At 41.8% G+C, this 27,500-nt stretch overlaps 1 protein-coding gene across 1 annotated transcript in view; it reads right to left on the bottom strand.

Moving 5' to 3' along the window:
• The window catches only part of LOC134176546 (interaptin-like), a 41,051-nt gene that overhangs the window by 5,631 nt on the left and 7,920 nt on the right, over positions 1-27,500 (bottom strand). Inside the window, exons 15-35 of the mRNA XM_062643215.1 lie at positions 25,170-25,352; positions 23,725-23,976; positions 22,869-23,324; positions 21,791-22,063; positions 21,456-21,533; positions 19,109-19,264; positions 18,697-18,864; positions 15,860-16,477; positions 15,357-15,662; positions 14,733-15,041; positions 13,884-14,213; positions 13,138-13,293; positions 12,285-12,449; positions 9,715-9,984; positions 9,376-9,528; positions 7,922-8,089; positions 6,221-6,559; positions 4,821-5,076; positions 4,049-4,116; positions 2,435-2,716; positions 844-987 (exon numbers count right to left, since the gene is read on the bottom strand). Of these exons, the coding sequence (XP_062499199.1) occupies positions 844-987; positions 2,435-2,716; positions 4,049-4,116; positions 4,821-5,076; positions 6,221-6,559; positions 7,922-8,089; positions 9,376-9,528; positions 9,715-9,984; positions 12,285-12,449; positions 13,138-13,293; positions 13,884-14,213; positions 14,733-15,041; positions 15,357-15,662; positions 15,860-16,477; positions 18,697-18,864; positions 19,109-19,264; positions 21,456-21,533; positions 21,791-22,063; positions 22,869-23,324; positions 23,725-23,976; positions 25,170-25,352 (5,130 nt within the window). The remainder of the gene's footprint in view (positions 1-843; positions 988-2,434; positions 2,717-4,048; positions 4,117-4,820; positions 5,077-6,220; positions 6,560-7,921; positions 8,090-9,375; positions 9,529-9,714; positions 9,985-12,284; positions 12,450-13,137; positions 13,294-13,883; positions 14,214-14,732; positions 15,042-15,356; positions 15,663-15,859; positions 16,478-18,696; positions 18,865-19,108; positions 19,265-21,455; positions 21,534-21,790; positions 22,064-22,868; positions 23,325-23,724; positions 23,977-25,169; positions 25,353-27,500) is intronic.

Raw genomic sequence — 27,500 nt, forward strand, 5'->3', positions numbered from 1 at the left:
GGGCGGCTAAGTGCACACCAGAACAATTATTAAACTCTGCATGCCAGAACAATGATTAGACTCTGCTCGCACACATCTTAGTTTTAGTTTCAGCTTCATTTCTTCGATATTTTCAAGCTTGCAGTGACAGAACATGCACAGCAGCGTCGCCAGACTATCACCTTTGACAACTGGTCGAGCGGTAGTCTCGCTAGTTGAGCGGTTAGACTAGCTAGCGGTCTGCCGAAGAATCAAAGAGTCCTCGTTTCATGCCGTCTACCAAGATATCACCGCAAACACGGCAGACGTCTCTTCTTTGTCCGTGAGATCTCATGGCATTTACAAATGATATGTTGAGCTCGGTAAAACGATCCTACGCTGTTAGACACCATTTAGCATCGTTATTGATAAATAATTCCGAAATCATTTTAGTATCGACTTGGTCCAGACTAGAGTTCGCGCGCTCTCTGGTCTGGAAATTCGAGGCTATCTGTCCATCTACCTGTCTATTTGTCTGTCCATTCGTCTGTCCATATGTCTGTCCATCTGTCTGTCTATCTGTCCATCTACCTGTCTATTTGTCTGTCTACTCATCTGTCCATATGTCTGTCATCTGTTTGTCTATTTGTCTGTCCATCTCTCTGTCTGTCGTCTGTCCATTTGTCTGTCTATTCATTTGTCCATCTGTGTGCATATTTGTCTGTTCATCTGTTTGTCTATTTTGTCTGTCCAATTGTTTGTTTATTTGTCTGTCCATCTGCCTGTCTATTTGTCTGTCTATATGTCTGTCTATCTGTCTGTCCATCTGTCCATCCATTCATCCAGCCATCTGTCTGTCCATTTGTCCGTCTGTCTGTCCATCACCTCATTTAGTTTCGACTTCACATCTTCCAGTTTCTGTGAAAGACGCCGATGGTCAACCTTTGGATACGTCGACTTCAAAGTATTAGCCAACACACGAACGCGTCCCAATTTTGCCTTGTTATCTTGTAGCTCAGTCAATAAATCCTAACAACAACCATCACAATTAATCACAGACAGACAGACAAACAAACAAAAACATATCAAAAAACAAATACATAGATATGCAAATAAATAAAAAATAAAAAATTAATTACTAAATAAAAAAATAAATAAATAAAAAATTAATTACTAAATAAATAAATAAATAATAAAAAATTAATTAATAAAAATAAAAAATTAATAAATAAATAATTAATTAATTAACAAAACAAGTCAACAAATAAACACATAAATAATAAAAAATAAAAAAAATAAATAAAAATATATTACTATAATAAATAAATAATAAAATAAATAAATAATAAAATAAATAAATAATAAAAATAAAAAATAAAAAAATATATTACCATAATAAATAAATAATAAAATAAATAAATAATAAAATATATTAACATAATAAAATATATTAACATAATAAATAAATAATAAAATAAATAAATAAATAATAAAATATATTACCATAATAAATAAATAATAATAGTTGTTGCTGCTCAAGACCAAGCTCTTCGGACTCGGTACTATGAGCGCAAGATTCTACTTCGTGATGTCAGTCCTACTTGTCGCATGTACAGTGTAGGCCTGGAAACAGTCGACCACATTGTGGCAGGCTGTAGTGCTTTGGCACCGATAGACTACACTGATCGACACAATCAGGTGGCCTCCATCATTCACTGGGATGTTTGTCGCCATTTTGAGGTTCCAGTGGAGACGGATGACATTACTATGATGTGGGATACCACCATCTCCACTGCAAGGAAGATCAAAGCCAATCATCCAGACATCTGTCTCAGAAATAAGAAGACAAACACACTTGTCTTCTTATTGATATCAGCTGTCCTGCTGATGGCAACATTAGTAAGAAAAATGCTGAGAAGTTGACGAAGTACAGCGACTTGCGAGTGGAGATAAGCCGCATGTGGCATTGTCAAACACTAGTGGTTCCGGTGGTCTTGGGAGCTTTGGGCACAGTGCACGCAGGTATTGCACGGTGGCTGGACATTATTCCAGGTCATCACAACCTGCAGCACTTACAGAAAACAGTGCTTCTGGGATCTACTCGAATCCTTCGTAAAGTCATGTCTTCTTTCTAGACAGCCGTGATGGTCTAAGTACTTCTGAAGCAGGATTTGCTTCCGGTACTTGTAATAGACTTTACAAACCAGACTGATCTGGTTGAGCACAACACACAATAATAAATAAATAAATAATAGATTAATAATAAATAAATGAACAAAACTAGTAAACAAATAAATCAATCAATATAAAGATAAATATACAATAAAATATATTACCATAATAAATAAATAATTAAACAACAGGCTAAATCAAAAAACAAATCCAAGCAAATCACAACCAACCAACCAAACAAATAAACGTATCCCTAACACGATTGCTAAACACAAACACAAAATACAGACCAACACACTGTAACCTCTAATTCTTGTGCGTTTGGCTCCCCATCAACTCTCTCCTTAACAGCATCCGTCCACGCAGCAATCTCCGTCGTCCGTGATTCCAAGTCCACCAAATCTGCGGTAAGACCATCCAACGCTTGCAGTTGACTCTCTCCTCTCTTACCCACATTCTCTATCCGTACACCCAACGACTCGGCACGCGACTCTAATGCTTGAGTGTGGGCACCACCGCGAGAAGAGAGTGGGTCGAGACAGCTTGCCAGTTGAGGACGTAAAGTTTCGAGTTGAGCGCGAAACGCCTGTATGTTATACGACAAAGTGTAGACAATTTGGTTAGATAGTAAGACGAGTGAGTACGACGAGACAAATAGAGAAGGATTTGGTAGAACGAGAAGAAACGAAAACGGCAGTAAGCATGAGAAAGAAAGAAGAACGTGACTTGAATAGTAAAATTTATATTTCTTTATTTAATGTATTAGATAACACACAACTGGATCAAGAAATCAGTGTTCTCGCCAGTACCGTCAAAATGATGGTTAGGAGAGGGAAGGGACGTTTGGAGTAGGGCAAACAGCATTTATTGACGGTTGGGAACAGAATTGAAAAGCCTTAGCATGCATAGTGTGGCATCAGGGATCTAAAGACATTAGTGGTCTTGATGGTCCCAAAGTTGCTACAGAACAATACATATTCTCATGTCAGACATCTGGCAATCGTAGGGAGACTGCATGGTCTGCTTGTTGGTGCTTGAGGTGAATTCCTGTTGAGTTTTCAAACAAGAAGTGCTAATGAGTGACTGTGGTTGCAGCAGGTGTTCTACTAATTACTGTTTATCTTCAATCTCATGTTTTCCTGTACACCCTTACTCTTTTATGTGAGCTTATGATTCCAGTTTTACGTCAACTTGTCGTTGTAATAATTTACTGTATATTATCCGTCTGTCTGTCTGTCTGTCTGTCTGTCTGTGCTGTGTTGCATTTGATTCTAATACAACTAGAGAACAGATAAAGTAATTTTATGACGTCATTACCAAATACGTCAACATCAAACATTTGATGACGCCATATTTAATGACATCATATTTAATGACGTCATATCGACGGTTGCCAAAAAAATCTTGGCTAGAACACTGAAGTGTACACCTAGAATCCACCCAAGACTGGTCAAAGCAACAACAGTGGTACACGTCAATCAACGCCCGACTTTCTGTAGTTCGTCACTTGCACATGAGCCAACCAATGAACGTCGCTGAGAAGGGCTTACTGACGATCGAAGTTGATTTCCTTGCAAGGACAGGGCAGGGCACTTGAATGTACATCTGCTACAATGCAAAGTCTACCTCACTTACTAGAAATAAAGACTGTATGTCTTAAAACGTGGTGCACCCTAAGACGTTCGCTTGCTCTGCTTCGTTATGACACAACTTGAAATTGTGGCACATCTTCAAGTTTGCGTGGGTGTGTCTGTGGGTGTGTCTGCGCGTGCGCGGTGAATCGGGAGCGTGTACCTTTAATAAACTAAACAAAATCAACAAAAGGGGACAAAAATAGAGGAAAATGGCAACACACATGAGAGAAGAAGAGCAATGCAGACAACACAAAGACAAAGACACGAGAGAACGATGAGTTGACCTGTAGATTTCCCGAGTATTCTCTTACTGCCTGAGGCTCCAGAGCCATAATACGATCCTGCAGTTCGCCTGTAACATATCAAGCACACATACATGTAATTATTGGACACACTGGCAACTAACCACCACACAGACAAACAAGACAGAGAAATAGACAGACAGATGGACAGACTAAGACAGACAAATAGACAGACCAATGAACAGACAAATAGACACACAGATGGATAGACAAATAGACAGATGGACAGACAGAGGGACCGACAATAGACAGACATATAAACAGACAAACATATGGACAGACAAACAGACAGACAAATAGACAGACAGATGAACATACAAATAGACAGACAGATGGACATACAAATAGACAAACAGATGAAAAGACAAATAGACAAATGGACAGACAAATATACAGACAAATATACAGACATATGAACAGACAAATAGCTAGACAAATGGACACACAAATAGATAGACAAATGAACAGACAAATAGACAGACATGTGGACAGACAAATAGACAAACAGGTGAATAGACAAATACACACACAGATGGATAGACAAAGACAGACAAGTGGACAGACACACAGATGGACAGACAAATAGACAGACAGATGGACAAACATACAGATGGACAGACACACAGATGGACAGACACACAGATGGACACACAAATAGACAAACAGATAGACAGACAACTAGACAAACTACAGACAACGTGAGCTCAGAAGAGACACAAACAAGCAACGAATTTCGTTCAATCCGACTGAAAACCTTGGAATTGTTGGTCAAGATGCGTGACTTCATTCTCCACCATGTCAAGTCTCTCCATCACATCGTGAGTCATTCGGGCCGCAACCGACACCTCGGCGTCCCTCCCGGCCACACTGATGCTCACGTTCTCAAGTCGAGTGTCCAGCTGTTTGAGTCGATCCTCGACCAAACTGTCGAGGAAACCGTCGAGCTCTGCTGCAGTCTTCTGTAGACCTTCGAGTTGCCTCCGCAACACGTCGACCTCATCGTTCATTGTCTGCAGAAATAGATCGTTCAACACTGTTGTCAGTCTATCTGTCTGTACATCTGTCTGTCCATCTTTCTGTCTGTCTGTTCGTCTGCCTGTGTCTGTCCGTCTCTCTGTCTATCTGTCTGTCCATCTTTGTGTGTGTGTGTGTGTCTGTCTGTCTGTCCATCTTTGTGTGTCTGTCTATCTGTCTGTCTATCTTTGTGTGTCTGTCTGTCTATCTGTCTGTTTACCTGTCTCTCTGTCTATCTGTCTGTCCGTCTCTCTGTCTATCTGTCTGTCTGTCTGTGTCTGTCCGTCTCTCTGTCTATCTGTCCGTCTGTCTGTCCATCTTTGTGTGTGTGTCTGTCTATTTGTCTGTCTGTCTGTCTGTCTGTGTATCTGTCTGTCTATCTGTCTGTCCGTCTCTCTGTCTACCTGTCTGTCTATCTGTCCGTCTGTCTGTCCATCTTTGTGTGTCTGTCTGTCTATCTGTCTGTCTGTCTCTCTGTCCATCTTTGTGTGTCTGTCTGTCTGTCTGTGTATCTGTCTGTGTATCTGTCTGTCCGTCTCTCTGTCTCTCTGTCCATCTTTGTGTGTCTGTCTGTCTATCTATCAGTCTGTCTGTGTATCTGTCTGTCTATCTGTCTGTCTGTCCGTCTCTCTATCTGTCTGTCTGTCTGTCCATCTTTGTGTGTCTGTCTGTCTGTCTGTGTATCTGTCTGTGTATCTGTCTGTCCGTCTCTCTGTCTCTCTGTCCATCTTTGTGTGTCTGTCTGTCTATCTATCAGTCTGTCTGTGTATCTGTCTGTCTATCTGTCTGTCCGTCTCTCTATCTGTCTGTCTGTCTGTCCATCTTTGTGTGTCTGTCTGTCTGTCCATCTTTGTGTGTCTGTCTATCTGTCTATCTATTTGTCTGTCCATCTGCCTGTCTGTGTCTGTTCGTCTCTCTGTCTCTGTCAGCCTGTCTGTCCATCTTTGTGTGTCTGGCTGTCTATCTGTCTGTCTACCTTTGTGTGTCTGTCTGTCTACCTATCTGTCTGTCTGTCCGTCCGTCTGCCTGTCTACTGTTATTGTTTAGCGTAGAGTTAGTGCTTGTTATCGGTGGAGTAAGCGTTCAAATAAAACAATATGTCCATCTGTCCGTCTGTCTGCCCACATCCTGTCAACTCACCTCAATCTTCCTTGTCAGTTCATTCAACGGTTCCACATCATACTCAATACGTGGCAAGTCCCTCATCCTCTGATCCAACTCGTTCGTCTTCTTCTCCAGCTTCTCACATTGTCTCTCCAAAGCCTTCGCTTTCGTGCTTGCAGCTTGTTTCCGTCCCCTCAAGTCAGCATTCATATCTTCTATTGCCCTATTTGCATCTTCCAGTCCGTTACAAAGTGTATCAACTGTTTTAGAGATTTCGTCATGTTGGCTGGGAGATGCAAACGTTGCAAGGAGATCGACCTGCTGACGAAGAGCCTCGGCAACACTAAAGATTTCTTTGTTGTATTCGCAGATACTCTGAAAGAGACGAGGTTATAAGTCTGGGTATCAAACTGGTACATGTATGACACAAACAAACAGAAAAATGGACAAACGGACAGAAAAACAAACAGATGGACAAACAAACAAACAGACACACAGATGAATAGACAGAGAAACAAACAAACAGACAGACTGATGAATAGACACGCAAACCACAGCTAGACAAACAGATGGACAGGCAGACAAACAGACAGATGAATAGACAGAAAAACAACAAACAGACAGATGGATGGATAAACAGAAAAACAGACAGATGGACAGACACACACAAACCACAGCTAGACAGACAGATGGGCAGGCAGACAAACAGATGGACAGACACACAAACCACAAACAGCTAGACAGACAGATGAATAGACAGAAAAACAACAAACAGACAGACAGATGGATAGACAGACAAACAGACAAACAGATGGACAGACACACAAACCACAGCTAGACAGACAGACAGACAGGCAGACGAATAGACAAAAAAACAACAAACAGACAGACAGATGGATAGACAGACAAATAGACAGGCAGATGGATAGACAGACAAACAGACAGACACATGGACAGACACACAAACCACAGCTAGACAGACAGATGGACAGGCAGACAAACAGACAGGCAGACGAATAGACAGAAAAACAACAAACAGACAGACAGATGGATAGATAGACAAACAGACAGACAGATGAACAGACACACAAACCACAGCTAGACAGACAGATGGACAGGCAGACAAACAGACGGACAGACAGATGAATAGACAGAAAAAACAGACAGACAGATGGACCGACACACAAACCACAAACAGACAAACAGCTAGACAGACAGATGGACAGACAGACAAACAGCTAGACAGACAGATGGACAGACAGACAAACAGACAAACAGACAGATAGACAGACAGACGTACAGACAAACAGATGGACCGACACACAAACCACAAACAGACAAACAGCTAGACAGACAGATGGACAGACAGACAAACAGCTAGACAGACAGATGGACAGACAGACAAACAGACAAACAGACAGATGGACAGACAGACAAAGACAGACAGACACACAAACAGACAGACAGACACACAAATAGACAGACAGATAGATAGCCAGACAAACAAACAGATAAACAGACAGATGGACAGACAGACAAACAGATGGACAGATGGATAAACAGACAAACAGATGGACAGCCAGACAAACAGACAAACAGATTGACAGACAGATGGAAAGAGAGACAAACAGACGGACAGATGGATAAACAGACAAACAGACAGACAAAACAGATGGACAGACAGACAAACAGACAGACAGACAGACAGACAAACACACACCCAAACTACAAACATACATCAAGTTGAGCAATTCGTTCTGAGATTTCCTGAGAGTTGGTTCCAACAGGCTTTGCTCTACATTCTGCCAATTGTGTTTGCAGTTGGTTGCTTCCACCGTCCAGTTCAGCGTGAAGTTCATCGTGTCGTTTCCATGCACCTACAGCGCTGGCCAGACGACTGTGAACCTGAGACAAAATAAGACAAAGTTGTAAACAAGTAATCAAGAAGAAACACTGTATGGAACAGATAGAGACAAACAAACAAATAAACAAACACACAGAGAGACAAACGAACAAACACACAGAGAGACAAGGACAGACAAACAGCAGACAAACTGACATACAGAAAGATAGACAAATAAACACACACACACACACACACACACACACACACACACACACACACACACACACACACACACACACACACACACTGACACACACACACACACACACACACACACACACACACACACACACACACACACACACACACACACACACACACAAACTGACATACAGAAAACAAACAAAGAAACACATGCACATGCAAACAGAAACAGCCAAAAAACTGAAACACGCACACAAACAGAGACAGACAGACAAACAGACAAACAAATAGATGGAATCGCAGACATACAGAAAACAACAAACAAACCCACACACACACACACACACACACACACACACACACACACACACACACACACACACACAGAGAGAAAACAAGCACACAAAGACAGATACATACAGTAAAACTAACAAACAAAAATGAGCAAACAAGGACAGACAAGCAGACAGAAGGACAGACAAACAGACAGAAAGACAGACAAACAGACAGAAAGACAAACAAACAAACAGAAGGACCGACAAACAGACAGACAAACAGACAGAAGGACAGACAAACAGACAGAAGGACAGACAAACAGACATACAGACAGACAGGCAAACAGACAGAAAGACAGACAAACAGACAGAAAGACAGACAAACAGACAGGACAAACAGAAAGACAGACAAACAGACAGAAAGACAGACAAACAGACAGAAGGACAGACAAACAGACAGACAGAAATACAGACAAACAGACAGAAAGACAGACAAACAGACAAAAGGACAGACAAACAGACAGAAAGACAGACAAACAGACAGAAAGACAGACAAACAGACAGCAAGACAGACAAACAGACAGAAAGACAGACAAACAGACAGAAAGACAGACAAACAGACAGCAAGACAGACAAACAGACAGAAGGACAGACAAACAGACAGAAGGACAGACAAACAGACAGAAGGACAGACAAACAGACAGACAAACAGACAGAGGGACAGACAAACAGACAGAAAGGCAGACAAACAAACAGATACACACAAATACACCAACAGACCAACAGACAGACCAACTTATAGATAAACAGACAAAAACAGACCAACAGAGTTACAAGCAGGAAAAAAAGCATGTCACTCTTGTCACCTGTAGTTCCCTCGCTTTGACCTTGTCAAACCATAGCTTCACATCATCAGTCTGCCCTGCCACACATCCATCAGGTTGATCCTCATCCTCCTCATCACCCAACTGTTGAATGAGTTCCTCCAACTTTTGATGGTCACCATCCACAAAGAATGTCTGCAAATAAATAAAAAGATGACAACAAACTCAACACATGCATGCATGCACACACATAGTGACACACACACACACACACACACACACACACACACACACACACACACACACACACACACACACACACACACACACACACACACACACACACACACACACACACACACACACAAACAAACAACTTACCTCCTGCTCTTCCAATGCGTCATTGAAATTCTCCTGATTTCCTACGATCTTCTCTCCATGATGCAAAACCTTGTCCGCTTCTTCAAGCATCACACGTACCAAACAACATCTCACTGCCCGTAAACTGTCACTGAATCGAGTCATCACAGCGTTGGGTCTCAACTGCACGTTTACTGCCGTGGAAAAGCCGGGATCTCGGCTTAGAGCATCAAAGGATGATTGAACGTCCAATAGGTCTCGTTTCCTGTCTGGTTCTTCATTGAGAATGCTCTAGAATGAGAATTTCATTTGAACGTATTGCATGATGTCTCTCTGTCTGTGCTTTTATGTCCATCAGTCTGTCTCTCCGTCTACCTACAGGTCTGTCTGTCTACCTACCTGTATGTACGTCTACCTACCTACCTGTCCGCCTACCTGTCTGTCTGTCTACTTGTGTGTCTACCTGTCTGTCTATCTACCTACCTGTCTATGCATCTGTCTGTCTACGTACCTGTTTGTACGTCTACTTGTCTGTCAGTCTAGTTGTCTGTCTGTCTACCTGTCTGTCCGGCTGTCTACCCACCTGTAGGTCCGTCTACCTGTCTACCTGTCTACCTACATGTCAGTCCGTCTAGCCTCGCAAGCCAGGCTCTTCCGCGCAGTCACTGAGCTAACCGCATATGAATCACACGAGGAGGAGGAGCTTTTACCAAAATTGCTCCAGCGCGAGAAGAGCCTGGTCGCTTTGGACGTTATAGTGACGTGGAACCCCGGATCCGGTTTCATAGCTTGATAAAGCTAATTCGATTAGGTAAGCATGTAGGTATGAAAGTTGAGAACATGCGACATCGCTTCACACACTCGCTTGTTTTGCACAAAGTACGTAGTTAATATCATCGTTCGCTCCTAGTACGTATATAGACAGCTCAGCCATGTAATATTCTGCGGTGTCACGACTCCATTTCAGCATTCAGTTTCGCCAACAGTACACCGCCGAATCTAGATCTGCAGCGCGGTAGTTTGAAAAATGAACTCATTGTACGCGGTTAGTATCTATGTAGCAATCAGAGTCCGTGCATTGGAACAAGTCGTACGTAGTACACAACAGATGCAACTACGAGTCAACTCTACACTTCCTGAACATGGTAGGTCCACTGCACTGCTGTTTTCCCATGCCTAGATGTTTCCAGTTCACCGTGAGGAGAGTCAATATCGTACAAAACAGCTGCTTGCTGAGTCAAAAGTACCGTCACATAGACTGCGTTAGCAATACATGCCAATCTGATCACGACGTGGAGAGGTCAACAAGCTCTAGGCCACTGTTTTGATTGACCGTTGAGTAAAACAGGGCCGGCAGTTTTCACACCATTTCCCCTACAGACTATAGATGTCAGAGTAGACTCGCAAGAGTGGACACTGCTACACATCGGTTTCAATTCGCACAAACCTGCAGAAGAGTTCAGTAGAAAGGAACGTTGCTGGAGAGTGTAGGTTCAGCAGACCAGTCCCATGTAGGCCATTCCTGGGCTCATTATTCACCAGCACTTTGTCCATCAACAGCTTCACTGGATTTCGTGTTCACGCGCTCTCCGTGGAGGGCTACCTCTCTGCTTCATGTATCAAATGCAATTACATTAATGAGCTCTTTAGCAAATTGAATTAGCTTTATCAAGCTATGAAACTGGATCCGGGTCCCATTTCACTATGACGTTCTCAAAAGCAACCAGGCTCTTCTCGCGCTGGAGCAATTCCAGTAAAAGCTCCTCCTCCTTGTGTGATTCACGTGCGGTTAGCTCAGCGACTGCGAGGAAGAGCCTGGCTTGTGAGGCTATTATCTGTCTACCTACTGGCCTGTCTATCTATCTGTCTGTCTACCCAACTGTTGGTCCGTCTACCTGTCTATCTGTCTACCTACCTGTCAATCCGTCTAGTTGTCCATCTGTCTATCTGTCTGTCTGTCTGTCTACCTGTCAGTCCGTCTATCTGTCTGTCTGTCTATCAGTCTATACTAGATAATATCTGTACTTATGTGGATTAATGTACAGTAGGTATGTATGTCTGTATGACATTTCCGTATTTGCGTAATAAATATATCTGTCTGTATGTAAGAATGTAAGTCATGTGTATGTATGGCTGTCAGTCTGTCCATCTGCTGTGTGTGTGTGTGTGGTGTGTATATGTGTGTGTGTGTGTGTGGTGTGTGTGTGTGTGTGGTGTGTGTGTGTGTGTGTGTGTGTGTGTGTGTGTGTATGTGAGTGTGCGTGCGTGTGTCCTTCATCCATGCGTCTGCCTGTCCACTCATAGATCTCACTCACTCAATCAATCAATCACACACACCAACCGCAACAAGCACAGACGGGGGCCTGGCTACATACCACACGCAGCTCCACCAAAAGTGCAGATCGAATCAATCTCAACGTCAACTCGACCGACCGCTTAACACAAACTCATAACGCCGCACAATCGCATCAAACGTCTACCGTCGATCTCGCAACCGACGCCAAACGACGCGGCGACACTTCCGGTCGAGATGCGTAGGCGTGGTCACTCTAATTCAAGCGAATCCGTACAGTGACGTCGCGAAACGTTACCTGGAGTGTCCGTTTGTCTTCTCCGGTCGTCGCCTCCTTGGCTGCAATGCTCGTCTTGTCGCTATTGACGGCGTCTAGCCACGAAGTGAGACGTCGCGCTCTTCCCTCGTAACCCGACACTCGTGCGGCCGCTTCGCTCTGCGTCTCGGCGACGACAGACGCTGCCTGTGTGGTAGACGACATGAGGAAACGAAAGAAAAACGGTTAGATGGGTGGGTACATACGGGTTAGTCACGGGGAATACCCACAAGAAATTTCTTGTAAACACGCGCGCAAAAAACGGCCCGCCCCACTTTAATACCTTGCGTGCGCTACCATAATAAAGGCTTGCGCGCGCTAAAAAAGACTTGTACACGCTAATTTACCAGGTAGATATGTATTAATTTATACCTTAATTAATAATAAATAAAAACATTACAGACGGCTTGCGCGCGCTACAAAAGACTTGTACACGTACATGTACAGGCATAATTTATCAGGTAGGTATGTATTAATTTATATCTTAATTAATAATTAATAAAACATTACAAAATGGCTTGCGCGCGCTATAATAGGGCTTGCGCGCGCTACAAACGGCGTGCACGCGCTATAAACAGCGTGCGCGCGCTACAAACGTCTTGCGCGCGCTAAAAAAGACCTGTAACTTGTACATGTACAGGCATAATTTATCAGGTAGGTATGTATTAATTTATATCTTAATTAATTAATTAATAAAAACACTTAATATAAATTATCATTATTAGCATATTGGTGTCGGTAACAAACTTATATTAATTCAATAAAATTATTTACTGCGTCAAAATGTGTGACTTCCTCCATAATAACAAATCATGACGCATGTCACGTGATCTACCTGATTCTGCAACTGGTCGTATCGTCTCGTCGCGTCGCCGAGTTGGTTTCTGATTTGGTCGTCTGTCGGTTGGATGCACTTCTGACACAGTCGATGACCCGTGTCCACGAGTCGCTTCAGAGCATCTCTCCGACTCTCGACGTCAGTGATCAAACTCTACATCAGATAAGATCATACAACTATGTCTCTAGAATACGTGAATACAAAGGGTTAGATGCACTGTTAATTGTAGCGCACACAAATGTATGCCACAAATATCAAAGACAAACATGCGTGTCTACAATCATCCGTGCGTCATTGCAACACTTGGATTATTGGTGGTATCCGAACTTGTGACTATGAGCGCATGCGCGGCAGGCGTGGCGAGTCGTGAGTCGGTCGTCTACGTTGGCGTTACTGTACCCTATTGCTTCCGTGGCTCGCGTAATAAAGGAGTTATAGATAGGTTTGTGTGTACAACTGGTTGATGATGAGCATCTCTGTATTACAACAATTTAGTGTAAGACAGACAAACACAAACAGACAGACGCATAAACAGACGCATACACACACGCACACACACACACACACACACACACACACACACACACACACACACACACAGGCACACAAACAGGCACACACACACACACACACACACACACACACACACACACAAACACACAAACACACACACACACGCACAGACAAACAGACACACACACATACACACAAACAAACAAACAAACACACGCACACACACACACCTGTAGTTTGACCTCCCTCTCTCTAGTTCCCTCTCCACTGCCACGGTCTCTCAACTCTTCCAGCTGCTTCTCACAGCCCTTCAGCCAGTCACACATCTCACTCCACTTCTGATCAAACTTCTGCCACTCATTCAAGGCCGTCTCCATACCGACTTTCAATCGCCCGTGTTCAGACTGTAAAGCCTCAGTTTGGTTACGAATCTCATCTGATTTGGTCTGGACTTCATCTTGGGTTAACTCATCATTGTCAGTTGGAGATGACTTAATGAATGTTGCCAGTGAGCTCTGGAGTGAGTCCATGGATGTCTCAAAGTCATCAAGGAAATATTCCTGCAGTAGAAATACAAAAAGTAAGAGATGATTGCACAAATAGTGAGAAGGGATAAGCAGAGAATGATGCAGAAGTATGAACAAATGATAAACAGGTAAATAAACATCAGACAAACAAACAAACAAGCAAACAGATAAACAGACAAACAAGCAAGCAAAGAATCAAACAGATAAAAGACAAACAAATGAACTAAGAAGTAAATAAACAAACAAACAAACAAGCAGACAAACAAACAATAAGACAAACAAACAATAAGGCAAACAAACAAACAAAACATATAAAGAAACAAACTGTCAAAATCACAAACAAAGAAACAAACAAAGAACAAACAAACAAAGAAGCAAACAGATAAACAAACAAAAAACAAACAAACAAACAAACAAACAAACAGAAGAAGCCAACAAACAAACATGAACACAAGAAATAAAAAATGGACAGACAGACAGACAGACAAAGAGAACAGTCATACACACACAGCCACCCAATCCACCAGAGTGCTTATAGATCGACTCACTAACCAAGTGGCTGTGAAGTTGTTTCTCAATCTCAGCTGAAGGACCTACGATCGGTTCCAGTTTCTTCAAGTGAGTGTCGGCAGCCTTCATTTTTTCTCTCGCATCGAGCAGTAGCTGCTCAAACTGAATCTTTCGAATACGACTGTGTCCACGTTTCACTGCGCCTTCCCAGTTCTCCTCTACTTTCTTGACACTGTCCGTCAAGTGAACGAGATGATTAGGTAGAGACAGAGCCGCAAGGGCATTTAGGGACTCGTGAGCGGCAGAAAGGTTGGACTTTTGATGAGCACATTGAGTGTCACTTACAGAAGCCTATATATGAGTTGAAGACAAAGTTATTTGCAATTGTGTTGTGAGATACATCCCTCCAATACAATAGTCTGGTGTATTGTGAGATGCATCCTTCCAATACAATAGTCTAATGTATTGTGAGATGCATCCCTCCAATGCAAAGTCTAATGTATTGTGAGATGCATCCCTCCAATACAATAGTCTAATGTATTGTGAGATGCATCCCTCCAATACAATAGTCTAGTGTATTGTGAGATGCATCCCTCCAACACAATAACCTAATGTATCGTGAGATGCATCCTTCAATACGCATTAATAGCCCTACACAGACTATACCTGGCAATCCCTCAATGCAAGCTTCCTTGCTGTCGAATCTTTTCTCCACGGAATCTTCAATGCCACATCAACATCTCCAACACGCTGCCCCACCTCTCGAACAGCTCTCTTCACGCCGTCTACAAGCACGAGTGCGTCCTCGCATCTCTTCTCGGCTGCCACCACGTCCTTACTTGTTTGGTCAATCGACGACGTCAATTGAGTGAGATCTTTTTGCAGAGCTGAATGAGAGCTACCCTTACCAGCCAACTTGCCCGTAAGGTCAGATATCGTCTTTCTGTGACTGATCAGCAAAGAGTTTGCTTCCTACAGACAATAAAATTTTCTACAAGAATCACTAAGTAAATAAATCAGGAAATTGACAGACAAGTAGACAAACAGATTGACAGACAAAGAGACAGACACATGAAGAATAAATGTAGAAATAGACATAATTAATGCGTCTCAAAATCTGATTGATAAACAAGCCAATAAGCGACGACACTCTGGTACCCACTCTATACCTTCAGTCTCTCAATCTGTGCCGAGTCTTCGTCTATGTCACATTGTATTTCGCCGTTCACTGCCTCTCTAGCCGTCTCCACGTCTCTCCTTATTTCAGCCATCAACTCCTGGGCTTCTTCCTCCGTCTCTCTCCTCTGAAACAGTGCCGCCTGCTTGACCTTGATCTCCTCAAACCGACGATTCATCTCGTCGTGAGACGAAGACACCTTACGATCGCCTGCCGCTTGCTCGAGATTCACACGCATTTGCTCCAACTCTCGTAGCTTCTCCTGCTTCGGAATCAACTCGTGGAGAAGTGTGTGGAGATGTTGTAGTTGATCCTGTGCTTGACTGTCGCAGTCGAGTTTGAAGAGAAGAAGTTCAATTTCCTGAAGATAGTGTTCGATATCGACAGCGACTTGCAGGTAACGCCACAGCGTCTCGATGAATTCGAGTTCTGACTGTTGCAGTTGGCAGATTTGAGTGTAGCGATCGTTGAGATGTTGCAGTTGTGTGGACAGGTGAGACGGGCAGCGAATGCGATCAACTGTACGAGACGTGGAGACTTCTTGGAGAAGGTGCGAGAGGTGGGTTAGCTTAGAGTTTTGTAGCTTCAGAGTCTGAGGTGTGAAGAACTCCTGTGGCAAATGAGAAATAAATTCTAAACTATTCAAATGTATTATGAGATGTATACCTCCAATATAATAATCTAGTGTATTGTGAGATGCAGCCCTCTAATACAATAGTCTAATGTATTGTGAGATGCATCCCTCCAATACAATAGTCTAGTGTATTGTGAGATGCATCTCTCCAATACAGTAGTCTAATGTATTGTGAGATGCATCCCTCCAATACAATAGCCTAATGTACTGTAAATCCACAAATTTTCCTATGCATTTTATTTCCGTATTGTTACACAACTCTTAAATGTACTAAATTAAATGTGTACTAAAATTAATTAAATGACAAACTGATATTACTAATAGCAATTAGCAATGTTGATGATGTACTACAACACACAATATCTAACTAAACAATACACTAGTTTTACCGTGGCAGAAGACCAAAATGAAATTCTCTACGTATAACACGTCCAGTTTGCAATGTTTTATAGTGTCACTCAACTCATACTGTTTGTAAAAGTATTCTGATTGAACGGTTGACTCTGTGATAGTGTGATCTAGCAATTTCTTCAGACGAGTGCATGCCTTCGTCAGTCCGCATTCTTCCGCAACTCGGGCAATGGTAAGCCTAGTCTTAGAGTCGTAGACATGATGCTGCCCTTTTTTCTCCGCTTAGCTGGCGAGTTATCTCAATCCAGAGCTTCCTCTACACTGTCGTTCGCAGCTATGATGTCGTTTTGATGAATGCCGGATGTCGCTTGATTTGGGTTGAGTAGCCATGATCTATTAGATAGCGGTACTTGTTCTTTTTTATCATTCAATGTCAGCCACACATGGATACCACTTTGCTTTAGCTTAGAACTTATGAAAGACGCGATGATCACGTGGAATGAAACAGTTACCGTGATAGCATGCGCTAAGATTCTCAGTAAAAGCCCGTACAAAAATATGATACATACGTACGAAAGGTCTTCTGGTCAAATGTACGAAATTAGATGCGTACGAAAATTTGTGGATTTACAGTATTGTGAGATGCATCTCTCCAATACAATAGTCTCATGTACTGTGACATGCATCTCTCCAATACAATAGTCTAATGTATTGTGAGATGCATCTCTCCAATACAATAGCCTAATGTATTGTGAGATGCATCTTCCAATACAATAGCCTAATTTATTGTGAGATGCATCCTCCAATAATATAGTCTAATGTATTGTGAGATGCATCCTCCAATACCATAGTTTAGTGTATTGTGAGATGCATCCCTCCAATACAATAGCCTAATGTATTGTGAGATGCATCTTCCAATACAATAGCCTAATGTATTGTGAGATGCATCCTCCAATACCATAGTTAAGTGTATTGTGATATGCATCTCTCCAATACAACAGTCTAATGTATTGTGAGATGCATCTCTCCAATACAATAGCCTAATGTATTGTGAGATGCGTCTTCCAATACAATAGCCTAATTTATTGTGAAATGCATCCTCCAATAATATAGACTAATGTATTGTGAGATGCATCCCTCCAATACAATAGCCTAATGTATTGTGAGATGCATCTTCCAATACAATAGCCTAATGTATTGTGAGATGCATCCTTCACTAATATAGCCTAATGTATTGTGAGATGCATCCTCCAATACCATAGTTAAGTGTATTGTGAGATGCATCTCTCCAATACAACAGTCTAATGTATTGTGAGATGCATCTCTCCAATACAATAGCCTAATGTATTGTGAGATGCATTCCTCCAATACAATAGCCTAATGGATTGTGAAATGCATCCCTCCACTACAATAGCCTAATGTATTGTGAGATGCATCCTCCAATACAATAGCCTAATGTATTGTGAGATGCATCTCTCCAATACAATAGCCTAATGTATTGTGAAATGCGTCTTCCAATACAATAGCCTAATTTATTGTAAGATGCATCCTCCAATAATATAGCCTAATGTATTGTGAGATGCATCCTCCAATACCATAGTTTAGTGTATTGTGAGAGGCATCCCTCCAATACAATAGCCTAATGTATTGTGAGATGCATCCCTCCAATACAATAGCCTAATGGATTGTGAGATGCATCCCTCCACTACAATAGTCTGATGTATTGTGAGATGCATCCTCCAATACAATAGCCTAATGTATTGTGAGATGCATCCTCCAATACGATAGTCTAGTGCATTGTGAGATGCATCCCTCCAATACAATGTACAACCATCACCACTCACTTTATGCCTGTTAACGTATCCTTCTGCCTCATCTATTTCTTCAACTTGACTACACTCCTTCAACAATGTATGAGCGTCGTCCAGCCAATCGACAATCTCACCGGAGACGTTCACAAAACTGTGCCATGATGAACGCAATGCACTCAAAGGTCGTATCAACTCCTCAATCTATAACAGGCAAACAACTCACAGTATAACGTTTGCAGCCGCGTCTCATACAATTACACCAATAAAGACTCCATCTGTTTGTCTTTTACTCTGTACTCTGTCCACCTGTAAATGCATCTGCCTGTCAGCCTGCTTGCTCATTCATTCACCGTCTTGTCTACGTTCATGCCTACAAACACACTCCTCTCTCCTCTCCCTCCCTCCCTCCCTCCCCCTCCCCTCCCATCCCACTCTACTCACCCACCTCATATCGTAGATGTTCATATCGATCTTCCAAATTCTTCACACTATTCTCATGTTCAGCAACCTTCTTCTCCTCACACTCGTCTCTCAGCTGCTCTCCAGTCTCGACAAATGGAGCGAGAAAGTCACCATACTCGTCAACTTGATGCAACAACCGCTACACGCAACACAAGTGTAAAGGCCGGTCCACATACCCTAAGCTGAACCAACATAACGTAACGCAACGCAACGTAACATAACCTAATACAATACATTCCTGAAAATGTAGGAAAAGCTTATAGAAGCTATTAGATGGTATCCTTTCTGCTTGCAAGCCAAAATGAGACCATATAGGAACGTCATCCCCAAGGAAAATGCTAAGTTGGTGAACAGCGCGCTAACTCCTACAAAGTGTACATGCAAGAGAGTCACACCACCAATGGTCAAGGTACGCTAACCTAAAAACGACGTTAAATGAACGTATTTGGTGAATACTATCTACGCTACGTTACGTTGTGATACCTTACATTCTGTTAGGTTGGTCACGCTGTATACGTCTGCATCTGCGTCTGTGTTGGGTAAGGTCACATTAAACGTTTTTGGCAAAAATGGCAACACAGACGCAAACGCGTTAGAAGACGCAAACGAAGCATGGGCACACGCATCTGAAGCAGTTTTCTACCCATCTCTGGCTTCTCCTTGTTTATTGCCGTTGTCCACGCCTGTTGTACAGACATGGGCAGAATTATGGAGCCACCCCCATATCAGCTGACGCATGAAAATCAACAATTACAGATTTTATTATGACTATACCTGCCGACGCGCTGATTCTACATCAAATCATGCTATTTGGGTATTTATATTGTTCTGATTGGACGCTTTGACAACCCATAGTAACAAGCGATTAGAGAATGACCAGACTAACCACCGCCACCATACACAAGTCCAAAAACATTTTGAGAAAATGATGGATATGTAGGGATGGGTATGTACTTATGTCATTTATGCCCATCTCCTACATCACATTCACAACTGCTGCAAGCGATATAGGTAAAAAGATTGTGATGTAGGAGATGGGCATAAATGACATAAGTACATACCCATCCCTACATATCCATCATTTTCTCAAAATGTTTTTGGACTTGTTTCATATATTTTAGCTATGTTTCTGATTGGACGCTTTGACAACCCATAGTAACAAACGATTAGAGAATGACCAGACTGACCACCGCCACCATACATTACCATGTCCAAACCGTTCATGTTGTGACGTCACAAGAGCAGACTCACAATATGCAAGTAAACTGAAACGTATAGTCTCCTCTGACATAACAAAGTCTTTTTATTGTTTAGAAGCTTTTTGAAAAACCATTTTTATTATTAACTTTCGAACTAATTGAACTGACAGCAAGAAGCAGCCATGTAGGTCACACATGATCACCTCCAATCTCAGGCATGTGAATGGCACAATCAGAGCCATTACCTCACAATTATGACTTGTTTTAATTTACTAAAAAGTGTAGCTATTGCTGTAGATGCATGTACTTGCAGTATCCGAGAAAGTCCAATAATTTTTTAAACTAAGTCACATGCTCGGGGTGGCTCCATAATTATGCCCATGTCTGTATTTCAATGAGAGCTTCACACACAAGGTTAATTCGGGTTAACTTTGGGTTAGACTCCAACTACCCAGTAGTGTGAACGCGAGTTTAGTTAACTTAACCTGGTTAGGGGTAAACGAGGGTTAGGCTAATCCTGGCTCCGGGTAGGGTTAGACTGGGTTAATAAAGTGGAGTTAAGCGAAGACACGCCCTAATATACGCAAAAACACGCCCTAGAATCGATCACGCCAACGTACGAATGGCTTCTCTTTCTCGTGATCTGCTATCGGCGTCACTGCTTTCCTATTCTCAAGCAGAAACTTCACGTAATCGATGCATTCGCTCTACTCTAGATCTCCTGCATCTAATTACCTGTGTTCTACGTGTGAACGCAAGTTGGGTGGAGTAGGGTTATCATACATAACTCTACTCGAGTTACCGTAACCCGAGTTAACCCAAGTTAACCCTGTGAAAGCGCTGGATAATAGTAAGTACTGACCCCCATCTATAAACTGCCGCTAACACAGTATATATCATTTTACTATTAGCAGATGTCAGCAATACGAATGGATATCGTTTTAGTCTCCTGGAATAGCCGAATGGGGAGTAAGCCAAGGATTATTACACTTCAGTGTGACCATGACCTAAGCTGCATGCATTTACACTACGCAACGCTCAAGCGCCGCGTCGCGTACCGTCGCGTCACACGCGACATGACGCTCATGTGAATGCAGAGACTTTCAGAACGATTGCAAAGCGATGCGTTACCGTGAGCTCTTCCAGCACTTTGTCGACATCTTCTACACCGTTCCATTCCATCTCTCGCTGCTCACACTGAGAAACGATCTGTAAACATGCAGGAATACAAGAATTAATCGATGATTGTTTCTTTCTTGTCCTGGTGATAGCAGATCTGCAGGTCTGTCTGTCTGTCTGTCTGTCCGTCCGTCCGTCCGTCCATGCGTCTATCTATCTATTTGCCTGTCTGTCTGTCTGTCTCAGACAGTCAGTCTGTCTGTCCGTCCGTCCGTCCATCCGTCCATGCGTCTGTCTGTCTGTCAGTCTGTCTGTCAGTCTGTCTGTCTGTCTGTCTGTCTGTGTACCCCAGAAAGTGTTTGCTCCTTCTCATCCATCCATATTTCTACATCACTCTTCTCAGTCTCAAACACTGTCCATCTGTTAATCGCCTCGTCCAGCTTCTTTTTCAGTTTCTCCGCAACTTCCATCAGATTCCTCAACCTTCCCGTCACGTGACTAACAATGTCATCATAATTGGCTGTCGCCTCTCCGCCTTTCTTGTCTTCATTGGCCATTTCTTGCATCTTCTTCAAGTAAGACTCAGCAACCGACTCAAACTGCATTTCTTCAAAAAATTGCTGCAGCAACAAATGCCATTGAATAACATCAAACAAACATATAGACAAGTAAACAAACAATGACACAAACAACACACAAACAAATAAACAAACATACAAACAAATAAATAAATATATAAACAAACAAAAAAATAAATATATAAACAAACAAATAAATAAATAAACAAATAAAATGAATAAATAAATAAACAAATAAACCAACAAACAAATAAACAAACAGACAAACAAACAAATAAATAAATAGACTAAAAAACAAACATAAACAAACAGACAAACAAACATAAACAAACACACAAACAAACAAATAAATATATAAATAAACAGACAAACAAACAAACAAACAAAACAAGAACAAACAAATAAATAAACACACAAGTAAACAAATAAATATATAAATAAACAGACTAACAAACAAACAAATAAACAAACAAATAAATAAATAAATATATAATAAATAAATAAATAAATACATAAACTGACTAACAAACAAACAGAAACGAACAAACAGAAACAAACAGAAAAACAAACAGAAACAAACAGACAAACAAACAAATAAACAAACACACAAACAAACAAAAATATATATAAACAGACTAACAAACAAATAAACAAACAAATAAATAAACAACAACACCAACAAACAAATAAACAAACACACCAACAAACAAATAAATAAACAACTAAACAAACAAACAAATAAACAAACAAATAAACAAAAAAACAGACAAACAAATAAACAAATAAATAAATAAACAGACCAACAACTAAACAAACGCACACTAACACCTCTCTCATTGCATCTCACCCTATAACTCTGCTCCTGATTCAACAGAGTCTCCAAGGGCCCCATCACCGTCTCCACATTATCCAACTCATTCAGTCCGCTGTTCAACAACGTCTCCATCTCAGCCTGCACAATCAGGAACTCTAACGCTCTCCTCTCCAACATCAATTGACTCTTCACAGTCTCCCACGATTCCGACAATTCGAGCATCTGCTGCTCCAGTTGAGCAGCTCCTCGGCTCTTACCCGATTTCAATATCTCATCTGCATGTTGTTCAACCTCTTGCATGATGTCATCTCCGTCTTTCAGCCACGTGGGGTTGCACATGGCTCGATACTTGTCGAGTGCTACACTCGGTGACAGGCCTGTTTCTCCGTCTGCTTGTTGAGAAATGAGATCCTCAGCTTGGGAGATCTTTTCTTCAAGCTTTTCGACTGCTTGGTTAAATTCCTCGCCGCCAGCTAATGAGATACGAACCTGAGAGGGTGAAAACATGAAAGGTTGAACATTTGTAGAAAACTCAAGATTGTGACAGACAGACAGACAAACAGACAGACAGACAGACAGACTAACAGACAGACAGACTAACAGACAGACAAACTGACAGGCAGACAAATTGACAGACAGACAGGTAGACAGATGGACAAACAGACGGATGGACAGATGGACTGACAAACAGACAGACAAGACAGGCAGACAAACAAACAGACAGAAAGACAGACAAACAGATAAACATGCAAGCAGGCACACATGCACACACACACAAAAATAGGAAACACGCAAACAGACATACAGACAAGTAAATAAACAAACAAACAAACCATCTAATAGAAAACAGACAGACAAACAAATGACAAGCAAACGGTCGTTTCATCACCTCTTCCAGTCTTTCCTCCAACTCTTGTTTCAGCTCAAACAGCTTGGGTTTCGATGCCATCAGCTGCTCACTGAACCAATCAGGAGTTTGTGTTACATTCTCGTTTGCCTTCTGTTCACATGTGACAAATGCCTCCTGCACTTTGGGCAACTGATCAAACAAGTCCTGACACAAAGATGGAGGACTCTTGTCTCTTAGTGAATCGTCTGATGTACGAAGAACTTGATCAGCTCTGCTGATCCATGCAAGAACCTGAAATGTGGCAATAACTCAATGACAAATGTCAGTCTGTCTGTATGTATGTATGTACGTATGTCCCGTCCGTCTATCTGCCTGTCTGTCTGTCTCTGTGTGTCTGTCTGTGTGTCTATTTGACTGTCTGTGTGTCCGTCCGTCTGTGGGTCGGTCTCTATGCATCTGTCTGTTAGTCTGTGTGTCTGTCAGTTTGCCCGTCCGTCCATCCATCTGTCTTGTCTGTTTGTCTGTCTTTCTGTCTGTTTCTGTGTGTCTGTTTGTCTGTCTGTTTGTCCTTCTGTATGTCTGTCTCTGTGTAACTGTCTGTCTATCCATCCACCTGTCTCTTTGTCTGTTTGTCTGTCTGTGTGTCTGTCTGCCTGCCTGCCTCTGTGTCTCTGTTTGTCTGTGTCTGTCTGTGCGTCTGTCTGTCCATCCATCCATTTGTCTTGTCTGTTTGTCTGTCTGTCTGTCTGTGTGTCTATTTGTCTGTCTGTGTGTCCGTCTGTCTGTCTGTCTGTCTGTCTGTATGTGTCTGTCTGTTTGTCTGTGTGTCTGTCTGTCTGTCTGTCTGTCTGTCTGCCTGTCCGTCCATCCATGTGTCTTGTCCATTTGTCTGTCTGTCTGTTTGTCTCTCTGTCAGTCAGTCTGTCTGTCTGTCTGTCTGTTTGTCTGTCTGCCTGTCTATCCATCCACCTGTCTGTTTGTCTGTTTCTCTGCCTGTGTGTCCGTCTGTCTGTCTGTCTGTCTCTGTGTGTCTCTGTTTGTCTGTCTGTGTGTCTGTCTGTCCATCCCATCCATCTGTCTTGTCGGTTTGTCCGTCCGTCTGTTTGTCTCTCTGTCTGTCTCTGTAAGTCTGTCTGTCTGTCTGTGTGTCCGTCTGTCTGTCTGTGTGTCTGTCTCAGTGTGTCTGTCTGTTTATCTCTGTGTCTGTCTGTCTGTCTGTCCACCTGTCTGTTTATCTGTCTGTCTGCCTGTCTGTCTCTGTGTGCCTGTTTGTTTGTCAGTGTGTCTGTCTGTGTCTGTTTATCTGGCCATCCACCTGTCTGTTTGTTTGTCTGTCTGTGTGTCTGTCCATTCGTCTGTCTGTCTGCCCGTCCATCCATCTGTCTGTTTGACTGTCTGTCTGTCTTTCTTTCTGTCTATCTGTCTGTCAGTCTGTCTGTCTGTCCAGCCGTCTGTCTATCTGTCTGTCTATTCCTACATCTCACCTCATCAAAAAATAGTCGAAAGACTTCAAGCCATGCATTAATATCACATTCTTCCAGCTGCTCATATCTTTCCCTCAACGACTTCACCTTCTTCTTCAGCGACTCATCAGGACGAAGCTGCTCAAGTCTGCTTTCTAACGAAGCCAATACTTTATGCTGAGACTTGTACGTCTTCAACACATCCTGAACAAAAAGAAATAGAAACCAACAGAACCCAATGTATTGAGATATCAATCCCTCCAATACAGTAGTCTTAGTGTCTTGTGAGATGCATCCCTCCAATACAATAGTCTTAATGTATTGTGAGATGTATCCCTCCAATACAGTACTCTTACTGAATTGTGAGATGCATCTCTCCAATACAATAGTCGAGTGTAGTGACATGCGTCCCTCCAATACAATAGTCTAGTGTATTGTGAGATGCATCCCGCCAATACAATAGTCTAGTGTATTGTGAGATGCATCCCTCCAATACAGTAGCGTAGTGTATGGTGACATCCATCCCTCCAATACAATAGTCTAGTGTATTGTGAGATCCATCTCTCCAATACAATAGTCTAGTGTATTGTGACATGCATCCCTCCAATACAATAGTCTAGTGTATTGTGAGATGCATCCCTCCAATACAGTAGCGTAGTGTATGGTGACATCCATCCCTCCAATACAATAGTCTAGTGTATTGTGAGATCCATCTCTCCAATACAATAGTCTAGTGTATTGTGACATGCATCCCTCCAATACAATAGTCTAGTGTATTGCGAGATGCATCCCTCCAATACAGTAGCGTAGTGTATGGTGACATCCATCCCTCCAATACAATAGTCTAGTGTATTGTGAGATCCATCTCTCCAATACAATAGTCTAGTGTATTGTGACATGCATCCCTCCAATACAATAGTCTAGTGTATTGTGAGATGCATCCCTCCAATACAATAGTCTAGTCAGTGTTTGAAATTCGCAAAATTTTCTACTCGCCAAAGTAAAAGCCTTAGAGTTCCAATGTGTACATAAATTAATATTATATTATATATATTAGTGACTGGTACAATTACAATAAAAATTAGTAAATTTGTGTTAAAAGTTGTAAAAAGTATATTGTTTGTTTTGAGAAGTTATACAATATGAATTAAATATCATCAAAACTATGATAGCTACACACTTCTCCTTTCAATTATTTATTTATTAACAAGCTCGCTGTGTCTAGAAGTTAGTAGTGATTGTGTAACAGGATCTGCTGTAATTACTAGACTATACTTATGTGTATTACTGATTGACCTTTTATAACAAAAAAACAGGTGCATAACATTTTATCCTCATGCTCGTCATCATTCTTGATTCTTTTGTTGTAGACGATTTCTTGCCGTAAGCTAGGTGCAATCTAAGACGCCTCTTAACCTAAATTTCCCCAATCTTGACCCTATAGAAATAGCTTATGTAGGATCAAAGGTCTCTACATTTAGAACTGACTATAGTATTCACATTTCCATCATAATCTATTAGACTAACCTAACCTAACCATGCGTAAAAGCTCTATACCACTGTTTTTATATAGATTCATGTACACCTACAATGTAAATTCATCTTAGATTCTTGAGCCATACTGTAAAATCCATGTGCATGTGGACTGCATACATGTAGCTGTGTGCAAGGCCTGGTGTGCTGTTGACCTTTGAGTAGATTCAGACTAGATTGAATTTGCCACCAACATTTGGCTATGAAACTATGTACTCCCTTACAACTCCTGCATATTGTAGGCGACTAGATGGTTTCTGAAAGGCGGCTAGACAACACCATCAGCATTGAAAACCTACACGTGAATCTGAACTTATCATAACACAGACAGATACTGATAGGTAATAGCACTTAGGCCCAGATTGACAAGAGTGTGGTACTGTAATTCTTTTCGCAAGGAAAGTTTGCAGGTTTGCAGGTTTGCAGTCACATTCTTTGTCTACTCTTCTAATACCATACTAAATTAGTACAAAGAATTCCTTCAGCCATCTATTTGTGGTATGATTTATGGAGGCATTTATTTATTTATGGAGGTATTTATGGAGGCATTTTAGTTGCAACAGACGTGTAAATGAGATTGTGGTTTGAGCAGCTGTTCCATGTAACTATCCTTTCCCACAACACAATATAAATGGACAATTTAGGTAGATAAGATTACAATTCAGACAACCAACACACGCTTTCAATACTTATACCTACACACAACTAGCCCTACAGGATACGTAAACTCAACACCTCCTGACTACTGTACAATTCCGAACAAGCCTACAGTGTATCCACTTCTCTGGCGAGTGGGAATTTCGAACACTGCCAGTGTAT

The sequence above is a fragment of the Corticium candelabrum genome, chromosome 2 (genome assembly GCF_963422355.1).
Source record: "Corticium candelabrum chromosome 2, ooCorCand1.1, whole genome shotgun sequence".
NCBI lineage: Eukaryota > Metazoa > Porifera > Homoscleromorpha > Homosclerophorida > Plakinidae > Corticium > Corticium candelabrum.